Source organism: Lygodium microphyllum, chromosome 22 (genome assembly GCF_053477565.2).
Source record: "Lygodium microphyllum isolate KBCC chromosome 22, Lygodium_microphyllum_v1.1.10, whole genome shotgun sequence".
Lineage (NCBI taxonomy): Eukaryota > Viridiplantae > Streptophyta > Polypodiopsida > Schizaeales > Lygodiaceae > Lygodium > Lygodium microphyllum.
In genome coordinates, this window is record NC_141156.1 from 86303400 (window position 1) to 86322435 (window position 19036).

A 19036-nucleotide genomic window follows, 5' to 3' on the forward strand; every position below is an offset into this window, starting at 1 on the left:
AGCCTTTTTTACAACAACCTTTGGTGTTTATCAATTTGGTGGTGTGCCCACACTTTTCAGGTGGTTGCTCACTAAAGCCTCTACACACTTTGTGCTTTTGTGGTTGTGATTGAGAAGGGGTGCTGAGATATTGGCAATCACACTCAACTTAGCCTGTTTGTATGGAGCAGTGTGGGCTTAGGATGCATAATCCCATATGTACAGTGGTGGAACGTGCAACCTAGTCTATTCCTATAAAGCATTGTACTTGCTCTCTTTTTTAATACAATGTCATAGTACTTTTGTACTTCCGACAAAGTGTCTGTCTCATTGTTAGTCCACTACACAAGATTGTGTTTATGAGTCTAAGCTTCCATCTTGGAACCTAATTCACTTGTGTGACATTTGGTCTTGATATTTGTTACTTTATGAGCTCACTCTTCCTCTTTCAACCTCCATAGCCATGCTCTAGATTTTTTACAAGTGGACCATTTAGTGTGTATATGTATGATTCTCCAACCATATCAAAGTGGATTATTTAGTGTGCATATGTGTGATTCTCCAACCATATGACATTTGTTGCTTGGAAGTGTGAATATTGACGAAGGTACAACAAGCCCCAAGGGTTCCAGACATTACCTTCATGGCTCCACCACACATGTAATCAATATTTAGCATTTCTTCCTCTACCATGGGTGTTTTGAGAAGATGAAACAATTCATGTAGAATTTACCTTCTTTTAAGAAGTTAACCTCAAAAATGAGAAATGAAAGCTTTTGTTCTCATGCTTGCACAATTACATTGACTAGTGGATGAATTGCAAGAAGTTGCAGTCTATTTGCTAGTTAACATTGTTTGTGTACTAATTAGTAGTTGCCTATGTGCTAATTAGCAACTAAGTTTTATCACCCCCCTCAAGTATAGAAGTGCACTTGCTTACTCCAAGCTTGTTCTTAAAGATATTGAACTTATGTGGTCCAAAGTAGCTTTGTGAAGATAATTGCAACTTGATCATGTGTGGAAAAATGGATCAAATCAATCTCTTAGTTCAAGACTCTCTCTCGAGTGAAGTGACAATGTATCTCAATGTGTTTCGCTTGGCATGCAAGATAGGATTATTGGCAAGGTAGATAATAGAGAGATCATCACAAAAGACTTTAGTTGGTCCTTCAACTAGGATACCAATATCCACAAGCATTCTTTGACATCCATCTCTTGTATGTAATGAACCTTAGATAATGCCCAATTAGTCAATTAGTGATTAGAATGTCCCCAATTTTGCAGGTACTTTGTACCCTCATTTTTAAGAGGGTACTTGGTTATGTTTCTTAAGTTTTAGTTAGAGTAATAGTTTTAAACACATCCACATCAATTCGACCTTGAGAAGTAGAAATTCCTTGAAATTAGGAGCCTCTTGTTTTTATACCAACTGGACATACAACTTATATTTAGTTAATAATTGTCCTTTCCATTTTTTGAAGTGAACATTGATTGACTGGTTTCGATGGGTGGCCATCAACAAACAATCACAGGTTCAAGCCCCCTTTCGCTTAAAACTCATGTATATATTTGCTGAAAGGGGGACAAGGTGGATGAGTTTTGTTCAAACGGGCACATTTTGGATTGTTCAATATGTAACACGTCCATGATATTGCCCCTATGCTACAAACTTGTCTGGGCTAGTTTGTAAATGAGCCCTAAGATCCATGACACGTATTGGTTGAATTGAGCTATGTGAGTGGATAGAGTAAAGTTCAGTTTGTGTGGACCAAGCACATTTAACTTATACTCTAACTACTTTAGGACTTGGCTTGGTCAATGGAGTATCCTCCAAAAACGAGGGTGCTCCACTAACTATATGTACTTAAGGCTACATAGCATTTGCTCTCGTTCCTGATGCGCTCTCTCCTTGGCTTTAGGTTCTCTCCATTTTGTGTATTTGTTAAGGTGGTGTATTAATTGTGCTTTAGAAATCATCGACCTACACGAGGATGGTTTGCCTTCATGTTTAAAGAGTTGCGCATCAAAGTCAAAGTACTTGGGTTGTGCCTTAGGCCTATAAGAGCCATGCCATGCCTAGGTAAAGGGCTTAACTAGGTGTGGCGCAAATTGAAGGAGAGATGCTGCCACACTTAAGGATTGTGATTGAATGTGGCTTGCCTTATGGATTTCTGCCTCTCTCTCTCTCTATCGCATTATTTTCAACCAAGCATCTGCACTTGACCACCATAAATGGCCTTAGCAAATCGAAATCGCTTTATTCTAGGTACCAAGTTTCAAAAATTTTGGGACCAAGTACAAACAACATGGTTGTGGACTCCTACCACATGCTTCGTCGCTATTTGAATTTGAAAGTAAAGGTGACTGCAATTTTAGTAAGTAGGAGAGGAAAAGAGTATGTCACACGAAGGAAACTCAACCTATTTGAGATCTGATAGGTCTACACGTGGCTGCACTCCGACTCCCACAAGTTTGATATATAGTGGAGTCCGGAGTCATTCCGGACTCCCTTCCGAGAATGACGGAGATTGTAGGTAAACTGAGCCATGTGCGAAGGCAGCAGGCCTTCTAAATTCTGATATATGCCTTTAGATCTACAGCCTTTTATTGAATTATTCGCTGAAAAGGCCTTCGCTTTCCCCCTCTCTCTCTCTCTCCTGTGTATAGATTCTCTGTAAGATGGAGAAGTTCTCGGTAGCATCCCTTGGGGCGATGGTCGCTTGAGCATTCGGCGGTTCGCTTGTGTTCTCTTCGTCTGCTTTTGGCATAAACGCTTGGCTATGGCCTCCGAGGATAGCTCTTTGGACGCCACACGGCAGAGCGATCGAGTAGATCAGGATGATCTGGAATCAGCTGCTGTAACCGCTGTGGTGCGGGACGATCCAAGAGCAGCAAGCGGTCAAGAAGAAGGCGATCGACAGCAAAACGAGCTTGTTTCTGGTATTGTTGGAAAAGGCGATGCTAACGCCGTACCTAGCATGTTAAACGGCGATTCGGAAGAAGGTAAATCCTTGCCTGCTACATGTATGGACGCTTTGCCTGATGCAAGCATGGCAGACGGTGAGGTGCAAGCGCATAATTTAAGCAAGCGAGATGCGGAACAAGCTGTAGACGTGAACGGGGATGCCAGCATTATTGAGGCTTACGTGCACCATAATCAGGCTATGGTGAATGAAATCGACTCTTGCAGAACTGCAATTCATGCTATGGAAGAAAAGAGAGAGCTGTTGGAAACCGACCTGCAAAGAAGTAAGGCTGGAATTGATGCAGTGCATGAAGACATCGCAAAACTACAGGAACAGAGAAGGAATGCTGGGGTCGATCTTGCAGCTGCTCTCAGGGAAGTGGATGCTTTTAAAGCAGAGAATATATCTCTACAAGAAGATAATCAGAAAGTATTTGCGGATAAGATGGCATTGGATTCACGCCTAGTTGAGTCACTTCAGAGTTTGAATTCTCTCGTCAATGATTTTAACCAAGTCAGGGAGGTTGCCTCTGCGTCACAGACCAAGCTCCATCTCCTATGCTTTGAGGTTGAGAAGCTGAAGCTACAGAAAGAGGAATATCTGCAGGAAATTTCTCTCCTGGGTACCAAAAGTGCTGAAACAGTTGCCCAGGTTGCAGAACTACAGGAAGATGAAAAAGCTCTTGGAAAAGAGATTGCCAAGTTGATGGCTGCATCTTGCATGGCAGAAGAGAAGGCCTTTGAAAACAAGAGGGTAATTGTTGGACTCAAGGATTCCATGGCAGAGGCTGAAGAGTTGGACAGTAACCTTGAGAGCCAGTTGTATGGAACTAAAAGTAGGATTCAAAACCTGCATGAAGAGGATAATGTAATGGTTGCTAGAAGAAAGGACTTAGAGACAAGACTTGCATGTTTACAGGAGGAGTTACAGTCCAGGAGAAGCAATCACCAAAATGATTTGGTGGCCTTCGAGGAAGAGAAGGCAGCCAATGCCTCTCTGACAAGGTCTTTAGAAATCACACAGAGCAGTATCAACACCTTTGAAAGAGATCTGGAAGCGGTCAAATCATCTTTCAGCATGCAGGAGGCTGATGTAAACATGAGCCAGCAGCGATTGCAGGAACTTGAGAGCCAAGTTTCAAAACTCCAGGTAGAAAAGCAGGCATTGGAAACTGGTAATTACGAGCTAGACGATATTGTGAAGAGGTTGAAATCTGATGCACAGATGCTAGAGCATTTAAGGGAGAAAGCAAAGAATTTAGAGCTGGCAGTGGATAATGAGAAGGAGAATATCAAGCTTTCATCAGAGAGAGAGATAAAGTTGAAGTCAAAATTACAAAAGCTTAATATATCAGGCTTAAAGAAGCGTTCAAGATTAACAATGGGAACATCACATGTTCTACTCAGCACCACAATAGCAGTTATAGGTTTAGTAGGTATTCTTCTTCATCCTAAAGCAAGGCAAGTTGTATATAGCTATACCAGACGGCATATGTTCTAAACTGATGTTTAAAAAAAGATTTTCCCAAGAATAAACTGATAAGGTTAATTAGTCTATTTGTTACATGTCATTTAATTGCGAGGGTGGTTCCAGAAGAAGCCTTCAGTATATTGTGCTTTTGGCACACTCAACCAATTGGCTGAGTTTTACACATGTTAAAACTGATTACAGATTTTTCTTACGAGATCAAAGCTTTATCTTGATGAGCCATGTTGCCTAGTATTCTTTTCTTTAGTGATATTGAACCTGTGTCTAGCCGGGGCTTGCAGTTTGTGTTTATCATCCTTCTAGAACTAAGTTGCAGTATTGATGGATTTACCAGTACCCTGCATTTATGTTAGATTTTATGCAGGTAGCGGAATTTATTCTGATCCAATACCAGTACCCTGCATTTATGTTAGATTTTATGCAGGTAGCGGAATTTATTCTGATCCAAAATAGAACTGCCTTTTCCTAAATAACCCGCTGGACTGGCTGTTGTCCCATCACCTTTTCGCCCACTTCCATGGCCTTCCAGCCCCCCTAGGGACATCCAGGGAATCTGCCTATTGCACAATTTCATTTGTCCCTATGGGTGCACACACCTGAACTTATGGAAATGGGAATAGGCTGGAGCATGCATGCCCACCCACAACAAACACTGGCCTAGGTTCTCACTGCCACATGCTGTAATAGGTTTACTTTTTGAGGAGAATGCCATGTACCATGGGAAAATTCAAAATCCTGTAGAAAGGATTTAGATTAGAAGAGTCATCAGTGGTGTCCTGTTCTGCATATACTGTATCAAAACCAAGTGTGCTGAGCATTTGACTCCCCTGTTTCACAGTTAAAGAGACAGCAGGGCGATCACTATCAGATTAAGGCAGTGAGTTCTGACTTTGTGGTTCAAGTGGTGGAGCTCCTAACTTCGTTTTGTTGAAGGGTGTGGGTTACAGGTTGCAACCTAGTCAATGGTGGAGAAATGTATTTGCTGTGCTCCAGAGGATCAGATTGGCAGCCATTAGGCCAGATGGAGTGGCACACTTTTGTGTGTTCGCATCACCATGGTAAAGTGTGTTCACTGTCCTTAAGTTGGTAAAATGGGTTTGCACTGGTAAGTTTGATCTGGCTTGGTAGGACTTCTAGTATGCAGTCCAATAGAAGAGCAACCTCTGCAGTTGTTTAAACTGCTTGCTCAGCACCTCATGAAGTCAGTTTTGGAGCCAACTTTTGTCTACATATATGAATTATTATTATAGCAAGGATTCTTACTAATTCCAAAAGCTGAAAATATCTGTGGCCTCTTGTTTTACGCATGGACCATAAGAGAATCAGATTATGAAGGAATGAGAATTTAGGCCAAAATTAATTGCAAGACTAGAATAGACCCAAAACAGAAAACTAGAATTATTTCAAACTTATTTATTATATTTCAGTTTTATGTTAGACAAAAGCCTCCAAAAACTCTCTACAAGGAGCCAAGGAGACTAGCCAGACTTTATCCCCAATTATTGGTGTAAACATTATCATCCCCTTTCAGTCTGCTATATATGAGACTGCTGTTCAGCCTGCCATGTGATGCATCATCCAAGATGGTCTAGGCATCCATCCAGCTGTCCTAGTCTGTAACTGTTCCAGCTCCCTGCTGCCAGGTAGCCTGATTTGCAGCCCACACTGCTGCCTTTACCTGCCAGACAGTCTTCCAGAGATGAAATGCAACATCAAGCCCTGCTGCTCTAGATTGCTCCAACGGTCAAAACGCAGATTCTCCTTCACCATCTGGCATTGATCCTAGCAGTTTGAACTCCTTCACCATCTGGCATTAATCCTAGCAGTTTGAACTCCTTGGAGTGTTAGCTAGCTGCTCTCGTTTTGGGATGCATACAAATTTGTGGTGTCTTCGACTCCATTTTGGCACACCACAGCCTGATCCACAGCTGGCTTCTACCACCTTTTGCTTCAACCCTTTGCTGTTCCTTTGACTTGTTAAGCAATTGCCTCCTTTGTTCTACCATATTGTCAGTGGCTTATGAATAAGTATCATCATTTCACTTTTCATTTATCTGACCAGTTAGTACTCTGCGAGTCCACTTGTTCTCACATGGCATTAGAGCTTTTGTCAGCATTTGAATTGATTAGTATATTAGGCAAAGCTAACATTTGATGTGCCAGCTTTCCCACGTCATGGACTGGAGTCCCCAATCTTCATGTTCAGATCAATTATCCACTCAGCCTGTATAGGATTGATATTTGTAGTATGGTTGATTATCAACATCGATTTGTTGACTTTGCCACCACTAGCCCTTCAAAGTGTAATGCCAATTAGGCTACTTTACGTCTCCACAAGTTGCACTTGAATGTTTCGACTTTATGTTGCAAATTATCAATTGTAGAGTCCACAAAAAATGTGTATACCATGATATTTAGTTTAGTTTTATTCTATAAAAATAAGTTGTTAGTTATTGGATTTATTGTGGATTTCATTATTTTTTAATTTGTTGCATAATAGTGACATATTGCACTATTGAGATGTCAAGCTCATCATGTGCTAACACTCATGTACTTAGATGATTGGCATGGTTAGTGCCTCATTGGCATATGCTTCCAGTGATAATCTATAGCTCAATATGAGTTAGTCCAACTAATTGAGTTATGGAACATCTATCTAGTCATCTTTTGAGTTAGTGTGTTTACTCTGGATCGCTTGTATATTACTATGTTGTATTTTCCCTTTTTCTTTTGTAGACTGGTAGTGTTAAGCAGAAGAGAAGAAGAAGATTTATATACTAAGACGATATAGGTGATAATTTATTTGAATCAACAAGGTATTAATAATAGTAAAATTTGGAGTTCTACTGTATAATGTCTGAGGGATTTAATTCGATTATCATTGACAAGCTTGACAATCATAACTTATATGCTTGGAAGTTTAAATTGACCAATTTCCTTATGGGTAAAGGCTATGGAGACTACATTAAAGGAGATACTGTAGAGCCCCTAGAGTCACTATAGCAAAATGCTATGATTGAGAAGGCAAAGGCATTTAAGGAATGGAATCATGGAGCTTGAAAAGTTGTGTTGGCTTTTCATTTGTATTTTAGACAACATGATTGGGCATGTATAAGATGTAGTCAGTCTTGTAGAAGCATAGGATAACATGGTCAAATTGTTTGGTATACCAAAGCCAAAAAGTTATAGTTGAAGTCTTAGTTAAACAATATCAAATGTTTTAGTTTGTCTATCAATGACTATGCATTGAAGATTAAGAGCATTGATGAAGCTGTTGGATCTATTAAAATATAGGTTGATGATGATGATATAGTGGTTGTATGTTTGGATAGTCCAGGCAAGGAGCACAAGTAGGTTTGAATATCCATCAATATGAGTTGATTTTGCAAATCTAATATCCATATTGATATTAAAAGATAAGTGGCTCTTGTTGCATCGTCTTCATTGTAATACAAGTAGAGGTAAAGATTGCGGCAATAGAGGTTGCGTTGGCGGTTGTTATGGGCAAAATTAGGGGAGTCTTATAAGTCACAAGAGTAGTCACATATAGGTGCTAGAGGCAAGTCTTCGAGGTAGGTGGAGCCACAAAGGACATTGCAAATAAAACACAGGTTATGATAGTAGAGAATGCTATAATTATTGTTAGGAAAGTTGTATTACATACAACTTTCATAAAAGAAAAGAGGTAGAAATAACAAAAATGAGAGAAGCCATTATAACAAGTATGCATCTATTAGCAATCAAGTTGATAATAAGAAGATATTTCTTATGCATCATACGATGGGTCTAGTGAATATAGATATATCAACATTGAGTGATGATGTATTGTATGTGGATTCAGGTGTCTCTAACCATACGATGTCTCATGGAGAATGGTTATACAGAGATGAAAATCCTAGAAATGCTTGGTTTTGTGGAAATAGGTGACATTACAACACATTTTATTGCTCATGTTAAGAGTGTTTAATTATTTATGTAGGGCGAAAAAGTTGAAGTGCTTAGTTGATGTGTTGTATATACCTAACACTACAAAGAATTTGAGTTTCCTTATAAATGGTCAAGTAAGGATTGTAAGTAAAGTTCAATTAGGATAGCTGCTTTATAGAATATTTCAAGAATGGATGCCAGTTGGTTGCAAAAGGCAAGTATGTGGAGTCTGGATAGAATGTTTACCTTGGATGTAAATGTATTCGAGTTAGAGCCTACCATGTTTGCATAAGGTGTAGGAGTTGTGGCTAATATTGACATTTGATATAAACACATTGGCCATGTAAACGGTTGAAGAATATAGTCACGTGAAATTGTGATAGGCTTACTTAAGTTTGAAGTGTTGATAGAAAGTTTGTGAGGCATGTCAATTTGAAAAATAAACAAGGTATGTGTTTCCTCATGATAATATATAAGTAGACATTTATAGGATGTTGTACATTTGGATATGTGGGGTCCATGTATGTCATGAAGGTGAAAAGCGACATGTTTTCACTTTTAGGACTTTTTGAATCTGGTTGAGAAATAAATAGGTGTGCAGATTAAGTACTTGAGGTCATATGGAGGGGGAGAGTATATTTCTAATGAATTTTCTAATTTTTTGAAGCAAACATGAAATTTAGAGGTAGTTTATATGTATATAATACTTTGTAACAAAATTGTATTGCTAAAAGGAAGAACATACACATTGCTGAAATTACATTAGCTTTGATGACTATATGAATATGCCTCATTAATATTGGACTGAAGCTATTTCTACAATTATATATGTTATGAGCAAGACTCTTGGTGTTGTATTGTATGATGTGACACTGGAGGAGAAGTTTATTAGTAAGAAATATTATTTATTATCACATTTTAAGTGTTTGGTTATATTGTATATATATATGTGTGTTTGATGAGCAAAAAAAAAGTTGGATCAAAAGGCTAAAAAGTGTATATATGTTCGGTATTCCCTTGAGCACTAGGATTGCGAGTATTATAATTCGACTACAATGTGAGATAGAGTAAGCAGAGGTGTACTATTTGATGAGATGAGTAGTTGGTATTATGTGATTACCACTCTTACTCTTGGCCCGTTGGCCGTGCGGGCTAGTGGTATGGGACACCAATCCTTGGGATGTGGTCATGATTCGAAGTGCTACTAGCTCTTGGACGCAAGGGTGAGCCCATTTGGCTCTATGGCTAAGAGGCAAGTTTGATATCCAATCCCTTTCATTGTGGATATGGCTTGTACGCAAGTTGGATTCAAGGGGGATGTTTTAGTCTGCCAATGCGCATGACAAATAACTTCCTTAAAACAAGTGAGCTTAACTAATTTAACAATATTTGTTATAAATACATGATGGGGAGTAACATAACCTCTCTACACAAGATATCTTACTCTAGTTGATCTGTGCATTTGTTAAGAACTCTATGATTATTTTACATCGGCCTTGGCTTTCCTCACACGAAGTATATAAACAATTGGAATCCCAAAATCTATATCCATACTCTCATCTAAGCTATATGACTCATCGTCTATATGTAAATAACCTATAAAAACATATGCCACACCAAGTGGCTCAACCACTTTTTCTTTTTCCATCTATGATACATTTTTTGTACTCATATAAGTGCTACCTACACACAACCTACCACTACATGGTCTCTTGGTAGACCTACTAGAGGATAGATCTATTGGTCCACTCAAGGTCTGTACTATGGACCCACATTTTTTGCAACCATATTTTCTTTTACATCATTTACAACCACCTATTAATATGAACGTGTACAATAGGGCCTCGAGTCTTATAAATAGGACTCTGATGCCTTAACCTTGAAGTGTCCTTAGTACATTTGTACTAAGTCACTTCATGATCATTTTTTCCAATGCTACTAGCACCCATCTGGATGTCCAAGGATGTAACACTTCTCCCCTTATGAACAATTAACAATATCCTCAAGGACGAAGTGAGGGAAGTGACTCTTCAATGAACACACTAACTCCCAATTAGCCTTCGTGTTTGAACATTTTTTTCACTTGACCAAATACTCGGGATAAATGGTCCAATGGGATCTTTTAGTCCTAAGGTCAAGAATCAATTCAAATTTAAGTGAAATATCACAAGTAGCATCCTTGTAAACGCCCCGAACAACGTAGTATGCTTAACAATTATGATATTTGCTTGTTTTCGAGATTTAATATAAAAGAGAATGAACACGTAAAGCTGAAAATGAAAATTACTCACAAAATTACGGCCATGAAAATGTAAAAGTAATGGAGACAAGATTGAGGGTTGAAGATGGGCAACCCCCCCCCCCCCCCCCCCGAAGGAATGTATTTCTGCTCAACCCAAGTCCCTTAGGGAAGAGCTCAGTTACAATCAACCTGAGAGTGAGAAGAAGTAATTCTCACTCTCACAAGATCATGCAAAGATGTACAAACACACATGCATTATCTATTATGCAATGATAAGAACTGATTTCTTTACAGTATGAGAGAAGAAAAAGGGGAATTCAGCCTTTCTCCATCGTTGATCAACAGTACATGGATAGGGCTTGCTTCTTGTAGCTAAAATGGAAGAAAGAGCTCGAGAAGGAGGTGCTGTAATGAATTTACAAGCTTGCTGTATTGTAAAACAGTAGTGATAGAAGAGGGAATATGGAGGAATTTGATAATGGAGAAGTGGGGGATGATGATGGGGATGGATGGGGCCAGTTTCTGGCTATCTGTGGGTGCTGTACATGAGTTTACAGCAAAGAAAAATGATGTTGAATGAAGAAAAACGAGCTCTTATTTATAGGAGAGGGGAGAGCTAGTACAAAAGGGGAAAGTGGAGTAGCACAAGACAAGTGTCCAGCCACATGTCATGAGATGTGACAAGTGGTGGGACACTTGGAAACTTGTGTGACAAGTGTCTTGACACTTGTCTCTTCTTTATGGCCTTCCTTTTTGGGTTGAATACTGTCAAGAATAGAAACAACCAAATTTAGTAAGCACAGTTAGAGTACAGAACTTACTATTTTTAGAATGACATCCCTATTTTTTTAGGACTAGCATTTTTAGGCTAATTCGAGGCTCCTAAAATTTAGGGACCTCCTAAAATTTAGGGATCTCCTAGAATCTAGGGACCCCCCCAATATGGGTATCATATGAAAGCTTTTTCCGTGTACATCGCAAAAATGGTATCCGAATCTTCATGTGACTTTCCTATGCAAAGAAATGTGCATTTCAAGCTTTCAGCCCACACATGCACATTATACAAGCTTTTCATGATCATGCCATCTTGTTGATTGTAACTGTCTGTTCTGGTGGATCTAGCCCACACTTCAAGGCATCAATCCTTTCTGTGTGCGAGTCTAACCCTGATATGCGTGAGTTCTAGTCACAGGCGCCCAATCGGGTCATATAGGTGGAAGTGTGAACTATCTTTTCTCTAACCCACCGTGTGGGTCCACCATAACCTATGACCACTCATCAGTGGCCAGCTCCAATGCACTTTTCTTTATATCTAATTAGTGCAAAGGAAATAAATTTAATAAATCATTATATAGACAAATTAATGAAAAAGGATACAAATTCTGTTTCTATAGAGTTGTGACAGCCCTCTGGCTTTTATTCAGCTGTCCTCAGCTGAAAAGCTTGTTGATATTGCTGTAGAATATTTGGATAATCCTTCATGAATCTTTCATCTACCCATTGTGCATCTGTTGTGGGTAGATTCTTGAATTTTAGTAAGAATTTTCGTGTCACAAGGCCACTTCTCGTGGTTCGATCCTTGAGAAACAAAATCTTTTCAGGTTCCAAGAGTTGCTCTGTTTCTTCAACTTCTGGGGGATCTTCAGTAATGGGTTCCTTTGGTTCTGGTCCTATGTAAGGTTTTAGCAAACTTACATGAAAAGCATTGTGTATTTTCCAATGAGCAGGAAGTTCAAGTCGATAAGAAACTTCATTTATTTTCTCAATCACTTTGAAGGGTCCAAAGTATCTACTGGAGAGCTTTGGAAAAGATGAATTTTGACCAGAACCTTGTTTGAGCCTGCTTTTATCAAACTTTAGCAAGACATATTGATCTTTTTCAAAAGCCAAAGGTCTTCTTCGTTTATCCGCTTGCTTCTTTTGTCGCTCTTGGGCAACTTTGATAGTGGCTCGAACTTGATCCACTGCGGTTTTTAAATCTGAAGCAAACTCATCAGCAGCAAAAATCTTATCTTTGGTGCGAATAATTGGAGGGGGAATCACTTTACCCTGTACTATTTCATTTGGAGCTTTCCCTGTGGATGAGTGCATTGTATTGTTGTAAGCAAACTCCAATAATGGAAGATATTTCTCCCATTGTGACTTATGTTCATTAACATAAGCTTTCAACATATCCAAAAGAGTGAGATTCATCACCTCTGTTTGGCCGTCAGTTTGAGGATGAAAAGCTGAGGAGAACTTTAAAGTGGTTCCCAAATTCTCAAATAAAGCACGCCAAAAGTTACTTGTGAATTTGGAGTCTCTATCTGAAATGATCTCAGAAGGCATACCATGTAACCTGAAGATATGTTGAATGAAAAGTCTTGCAGCTTTGCGGATTTCAATGTTTTATGACATGGAATAAAATGTGATTGTTTGCTGAATCTATCAATTATGACCCAAATCATATCATGACCTTGAGGTGTTCTTGGAATACCTGAGATGAAATCCATTGTGATAGATTCCCATGGATCTTTGGGCACTGGAAGAGGTTGTAACAATCCTGGAATCTTCTGCCTATCATATTTGGATTTTTGGCATACTAGACAAGCCTCAATGAAGTTATGTGTATCTTTTCGTAATGTTGGCCAATAAAAGTAGCGCTCAATTGTACTTAGAGTGGTTGCCCTTCCTCTATGCCCTACATAAGGGGGTTCATGACTTTCTTTAAGCACCTTTTGTCGAACAGGAAGAGTGACACAAAGGCGATTGTTCATGAGAAGGTAACCGTCCTTGATGGAATAATCTGGATGAAAACCTCCTTGCTGTAAATTTGACCAAATTGCTGCAAAATCAGTATCTTCATCATAAGTATTCTTCATCGTTTGAAAATCTTCATGATGAGCCACTGTAATAGTTGCAATGCGAGGCACTCTAGAAAGTGCATCAGCAACTACATTTTGTTTCCCTGGAGTGTACATAATTTGAAAATGAAACATAGACAAGAAATTTTTCCATCTTGCATGTTTCTCCTGCAAATGCTTTTGAGTCTTGAAATACTTCAAGCTTTGATGATCGGTTTTAATAAGGAATTCATTGCCTAAAAGATAATGTTTCCATATCTTTAAAGCATGAACCATTGCTAAGAGCTCCTTTTCATAAATGTCATACCTTTTCTCCACATCATTTAGACGGCGGCTTTCAAAGGCTACGGCATGGCCTTCTTGATTTAGCACTGCACCAATACAATCACCGCAAGCATCTGCTTCCACCACAAATGGTTTTACCAGATCTGGAATGATAAGAACAGGTCCAGAAGTAAGAGCTGTTTTCAGCCTTGTGAAGGCTGCCTTCTCTTTTTCCTTCCATTGGAAAGAGATCTTCTTCTTTGTAAGGTCATGAAGTGGAGAAGCCATATGTGCAAAATGCTTGATGAAGCGGCGGTAATAAGAACATAAGCCAAGAAACGATCGCACCTCATGTACATCACGAAGATGAGGCCATTCTTGGATTATCCTGATCTTTTCAGGATCCATCTGAATCCCTTCAAAAGAGATGATATGCCCAAGGTAATTTATTTTATGCATGAAAAATTCACTCTTTTTACCATTTACCAAGAGTTGATTTTGTTGTAGTAATTGTAGAACAATTTCCAAGTGTTGATGATGCTCCTCTTCATTCTTGCTAAAGACAAGAATATCATCAAAGAAAGTACCGACATATTGTCGATGCTCTCTAAAGATGCGCTCCATCATTCGATTAAAGGTGGCTGGTGCATTGGTTAATCCGAAAGGAACCACCAAGAATTCATAAAGACCGTATGAAGTGCGGAAAGCAATTTTGTGTACATCTTGTGGTATTACCCTAATTTGATGATAACCACTCTTTAAATCAATGCGGCTGAAAACCTTTGAGCCTCCTAGACGATCCAAAATGTCGTCAATTCTGGGAATAGGAAACCGATTCTTCACGGTGATTTTGTTGAGGGCTCGATAATCAATGCACATCCTGAATGTGCCATCTTTCTTTTGAACAAGAAGAACCGGTGAACAAAATGGTGAGCTACTTGGCCTAATTAGCCCACGGTTGAGTAGGTCTTCGACTTGCTTTCTAATTTCTTCTTGTTGAGGACGGCTCACACGGTATGGTGCTATATTAGGAGGAGAATTGCCCGGGATAATATCAATATGATGGTCTTCTGGCCTTTCTAGGGGAAGCTGATAAGGAAGATCTTCCAAAAAACAATCTTTATACTTTTCCAAGAGCTGAAGTTGCTCTTGGTTTTCAGCATTCATATTATCTTTTACATCAGTGACATAAAGCAAACAACATTGAACACAATCCTTAATTGCTCTAGAGACTTGCATATGGCTTACCATAGGTATGGTGTCTCCAGAAACTCCAGCTTGGATCTCGTACTTCTTGCCTTTGTTGGTGAGTTCTACCTTCTTTTTCTGAGAGAAGATGGTTGAATCTATTCTATGATTCCATGGCATGCCAAGAATCACATCGCAACCATCAAGGTCTCCGATACAGAAGGTATCTTCGTCACTGTAGCCTTGAATTTGAAACTTGAGCTTGCCAATGTAGGGTATCACAGTCTTCACTATGTCACCTTCATCAGCATTTAAAGCTTGGCGAACTTCTGCCGGAGTGTCCATCTCTTCATTCTTTAATCCAAGCTCTTTAGCTAATTGCAAGGAAATAATATTTTCATTCGCCCCAAGATCTATCAAGAATAGTGCTTGCTTACCTTGCAACTGTCCCCAAGCTTTTAATAATTTGCGCGTCTCTGGAGTGTGAGTTGTGTTTGCAACTACATCACTGATAGCATTGATTTTCGCTGGCGACTTAGGCTTGTTGTCAGAAACCTTGCTTTGTCCCTTGTTTGGACATTGCTTCGCTATGTGGCCTGTTTGTCCACATTTAAAGCACTTCCCTTCTTTCATGAAGCGTTGCTTTTCTTCTATCGGAAAATTGCTTTGCTTGTGGGTATAGATTGGAGCGAAATTGAGGAGCATTAGGAGGTGCATAGGGCTTCATCTTCTTTTGATTTGATGGTGGCTGCTTTTGCCACTGTTTTTGTCCTTCATTTAGGGCTGAATACTCCTCATCATCAGCTACTCTCTTCTTATAATTCTTTTGGAATGATTTGTTGCCATTGTGCTCCATTTCCCATGTCTCAACATGGTCAATGAGTTCCCTAAGACTAGAACAATGATAATGATTAAGAGCAATACGAAGTTTAAAATGCAAACCTCCTTGAAACTTCCTAAGCTTTTCTGAACTGCTGATCTTCTTGAAATGTTGGACCTTCAAAAGTAGCTCCCAAAATCTCTTGGTATAGTCACCAAGTGACTCATTTTTCCTTTGCCAAAGCTGATCCCATTCCATTTTTACATCTCTTTTGAAATGAACAGGAAGAAATTGGCTTTGTATCAGGCGAACAAAGGACCGCCATGATTTTGGGGCAGCATGATCATATTCCAACCCCGTCCACCAAGTATGGGCTAAGTCGGTTAAATGTAAAGCTGCAAACTTAATCTTTTCTTTTTCTTTATACTTGTCACGACCATACAAAATTTGAAATTGACGAATAAACTTCAGAAGAAGATCAGGATTTCGGGAACCATCATACATACTGAACTTGATTTTCTTTTCAAGTTGAGATAGTGACTTAGTCTTCTTCTTCTTCTTATGCCTTCGTCCATGCTCGGATCTTGAGGTTGAAGATGATAAAGTGCTTGATGGGGATGAAGATGGAGACGAGAGTGAAGAATGTCGATGCCTTTGACGATGATGAGGTCTTCCACGAGAAGGGTGTGACTCTTCATTACTAGAAGAGGATCCATCAGAATAGGCGCCAGATGACTTTGAAGAAGAGGATGAGTTTCGACGCGATCTCTTTCTTTGTCTTGAAGTAGAATGGGACTGTCTCTTAGAAGTAGTTGGACTTCTTGATCGGCTCCTTTCATTGGTATGGCTTTGTCTCCTTGAAGTAGATGGGCTTCTTTCCTTGAATTCTCTGGGATTCTCAACTTTTTCTAGTTTGAGAAGTTGCTCACGAATTTGCTGATTCTCCTCTCTAAGACTTTGAATGGCTTGAAGGATAGCACTCGATTGATCCATTGAGACTAAAGAAAAAAAATATGCTCAAGCACTCAATGCAAGGGCTAAAACAAACAAACTTATAGTTGTAAGCACTACCAGTGTTGGGGGTGAGGACCGAGCCAAAGCTCTGATACCACTGTAAACGCCCCGAACAACGTAGTATGCTTAACAATTATGATATTCGCTTGTTTTCGAGATTTAATATAAAAGAGAATGAACACGTAAAGCTGAAAATGAAAATTACTCACAAAATTACAGCCATGAAAATGTAAAAGTAATGGAGACAAGATTGAGGGTTGAAGATGGGCAACCCCCCCCCCCCGAAGGAATGTATTTCTGCTCAACTCAAGTCCCTTAGGGAAGAGCTCAGTTACAATCAACCTGAGAGTGAGAAGAAGTAATTCTCACTCTCACAAGATCATGCAAAGATGTACAAACACACATGCATTATCTATTATGCAATGATAAGAACTGATTTCTTTACAGTATGAGAGAAGAAAAAGGGGAATTCAGCCTTTCTCCATCGTTGATCAGCAGTACATGGATAGGGCTTGCTTCTTGTAGCTAAAATGGAAGAAAGAGCTCGAGAAGGAGGTGCTGTAATGAATTTACAAGCTTGATGTCTTGTAAAACAGTAGTGATAGAAGAGGGAATATGGAGGAATTTGATAATGGAGAAGTGGGGGATGATGATGGGGATGGATGGGGCCAGTTTCTGGCTATCTGTGGGTGCTGTACATGAGTTTACAGCAAAGAAAAATGATGTTGAATGAAGAAAAACGAGCTCTTATTTATAGGAGAGGGGAGAGCTAGTACAAAAGGGGAAAGTGGAGTAGCACAAGACAAGTGTCCAGCCACATGTCATGAGATGTGACAAGTGGTGGGACACTTGGAAACTTGTGTGACAAGTGTCTTGACACTTGTCTCTTCTTTATGGCCTTCCTTTTTGGGTTGAATACTGTCAAGAATAGAAACAACCAAATTTAGTAAGCACAGTCAGAGTACAGAACTTACTATTTTTAGAATGACATCCCTATTTTTTTAGGACTAGCATTTTTAGGCTAATTCGAGGCTCCTAAAATTTAGGGACCTCCTAAAATTTAGGGATCTCCTAGAATCTAGGGACCCCCCCAATATGGGTATCATATGAAAGCTTTTTCCGTGTACATCGCAAAAATGGTATCCGAATCTTCATGTGACTTTCCTATGCAAAGAAATGTGCATTTCAAGCTTTCAGCCCACACATGCACATTATACAAGCTTTTCATGATCATGCCATCTTGTTGATTGTAACTGTCTGTTCTGGTGGATCTAGCCCACACTTCAAGGCATCAATCCTTTCTGTGTGCGAGTCTAACCCTGATATGCGTGAGTTCTAGTCACAGGCGCCCAATTGGGTCATATAGGTGGAAGTGTGAACTATCTTTTCTCTAACCCACCGTGTGGGTCCACCATAACCTATGACCACTCATCAGTGGCCAGCTCCAATGCACTTTTCTTTATATCTAATTAGTGCAAAGGAAATAAATTTAATAAATCATTATATAGACAAATTAATGAAAAAGGATACAAATTCTGTTTCTATAGAGTTGTGACAATCCTTGATCTATGGGACTTGCTCAATTGAAACAATCAGTTCACTTATCCCAATTGTTCTTTTAAATGACTCATGTGGAATATAGGGTGTGACTTGGATTTCAAAGGTAAATCTAGCTCATAGGATATGCTACTTATCTTCTCAGTAATCTAGAAGAATTGAAGTCACTTATAGTACTTATTGTTAGTCATTGGTAGGGATCCTAAGGAGTATAGTGTTGGTTAGTATAAAAAGTAGCATGATCGTGAGTCGTTTTAATGCTTTTCTTAGCAAACACCAACATTTCCTGCATATTGTGCTAGAAGTCAACTATGGATTTTATTTTCATCCCCTTGAGCTCTGTGGCAATTTGTGGTTTCAGTTCATAATCATACATAAGCATAAATTGGCAAAAATTAGTAGCGAATACTTAACATTGTCATAATAAGCAAACTCAATTTGAGCAAGATAATGTCCCCAATTAGATTGCCTATGGGGAGACATATACTTGCAATATATTTGCCATGGTTTGATTTGCTTGTTCGGTCTATCCATCGGTTTTAGTATGTTCTAAGGATGACATGGATAACTGAATTTTTAGTTTTTGAAAAACCATATGCAAAAAATGGCTAGTGAACTTAGGAGCTTAGTCATTGACTATTTCCTTAGGTAAACCATAAAGTCTATAAAGATGTTCGACAAAGAGACCAGCCAACTTGTTGCTTTTCATGTTCGTCTTTGTGTTGGGAACTATAGGCCATTTGCATCT

At 39.2% G+C, this 19036-nt stretch overlaps 1 protein-coding gene across 1 annotated transcript; it reads left to right on the forward strand.

Annotated features, from left to right (window-relative positions):
* The first annotated feature begins 2479 nt into the window (after positions 1-2479).
* Positions 2480-4499, forward strand: LOC148017377 (uncharacterized). The gene has a single exon (XM_087663281.1). The coding sequence runs from the start codon at positions 2760-2762 to the stop codon at positions 4443-4445; it is 1686 nt and encodes a 561-aa protein (XP_087519407.1). The 5' UTR covers positions 2480-2759; the 3' UTR covers positions 4446-4499.
* Positions 4500-19036: the final 14537 nt, after the last annotated feature.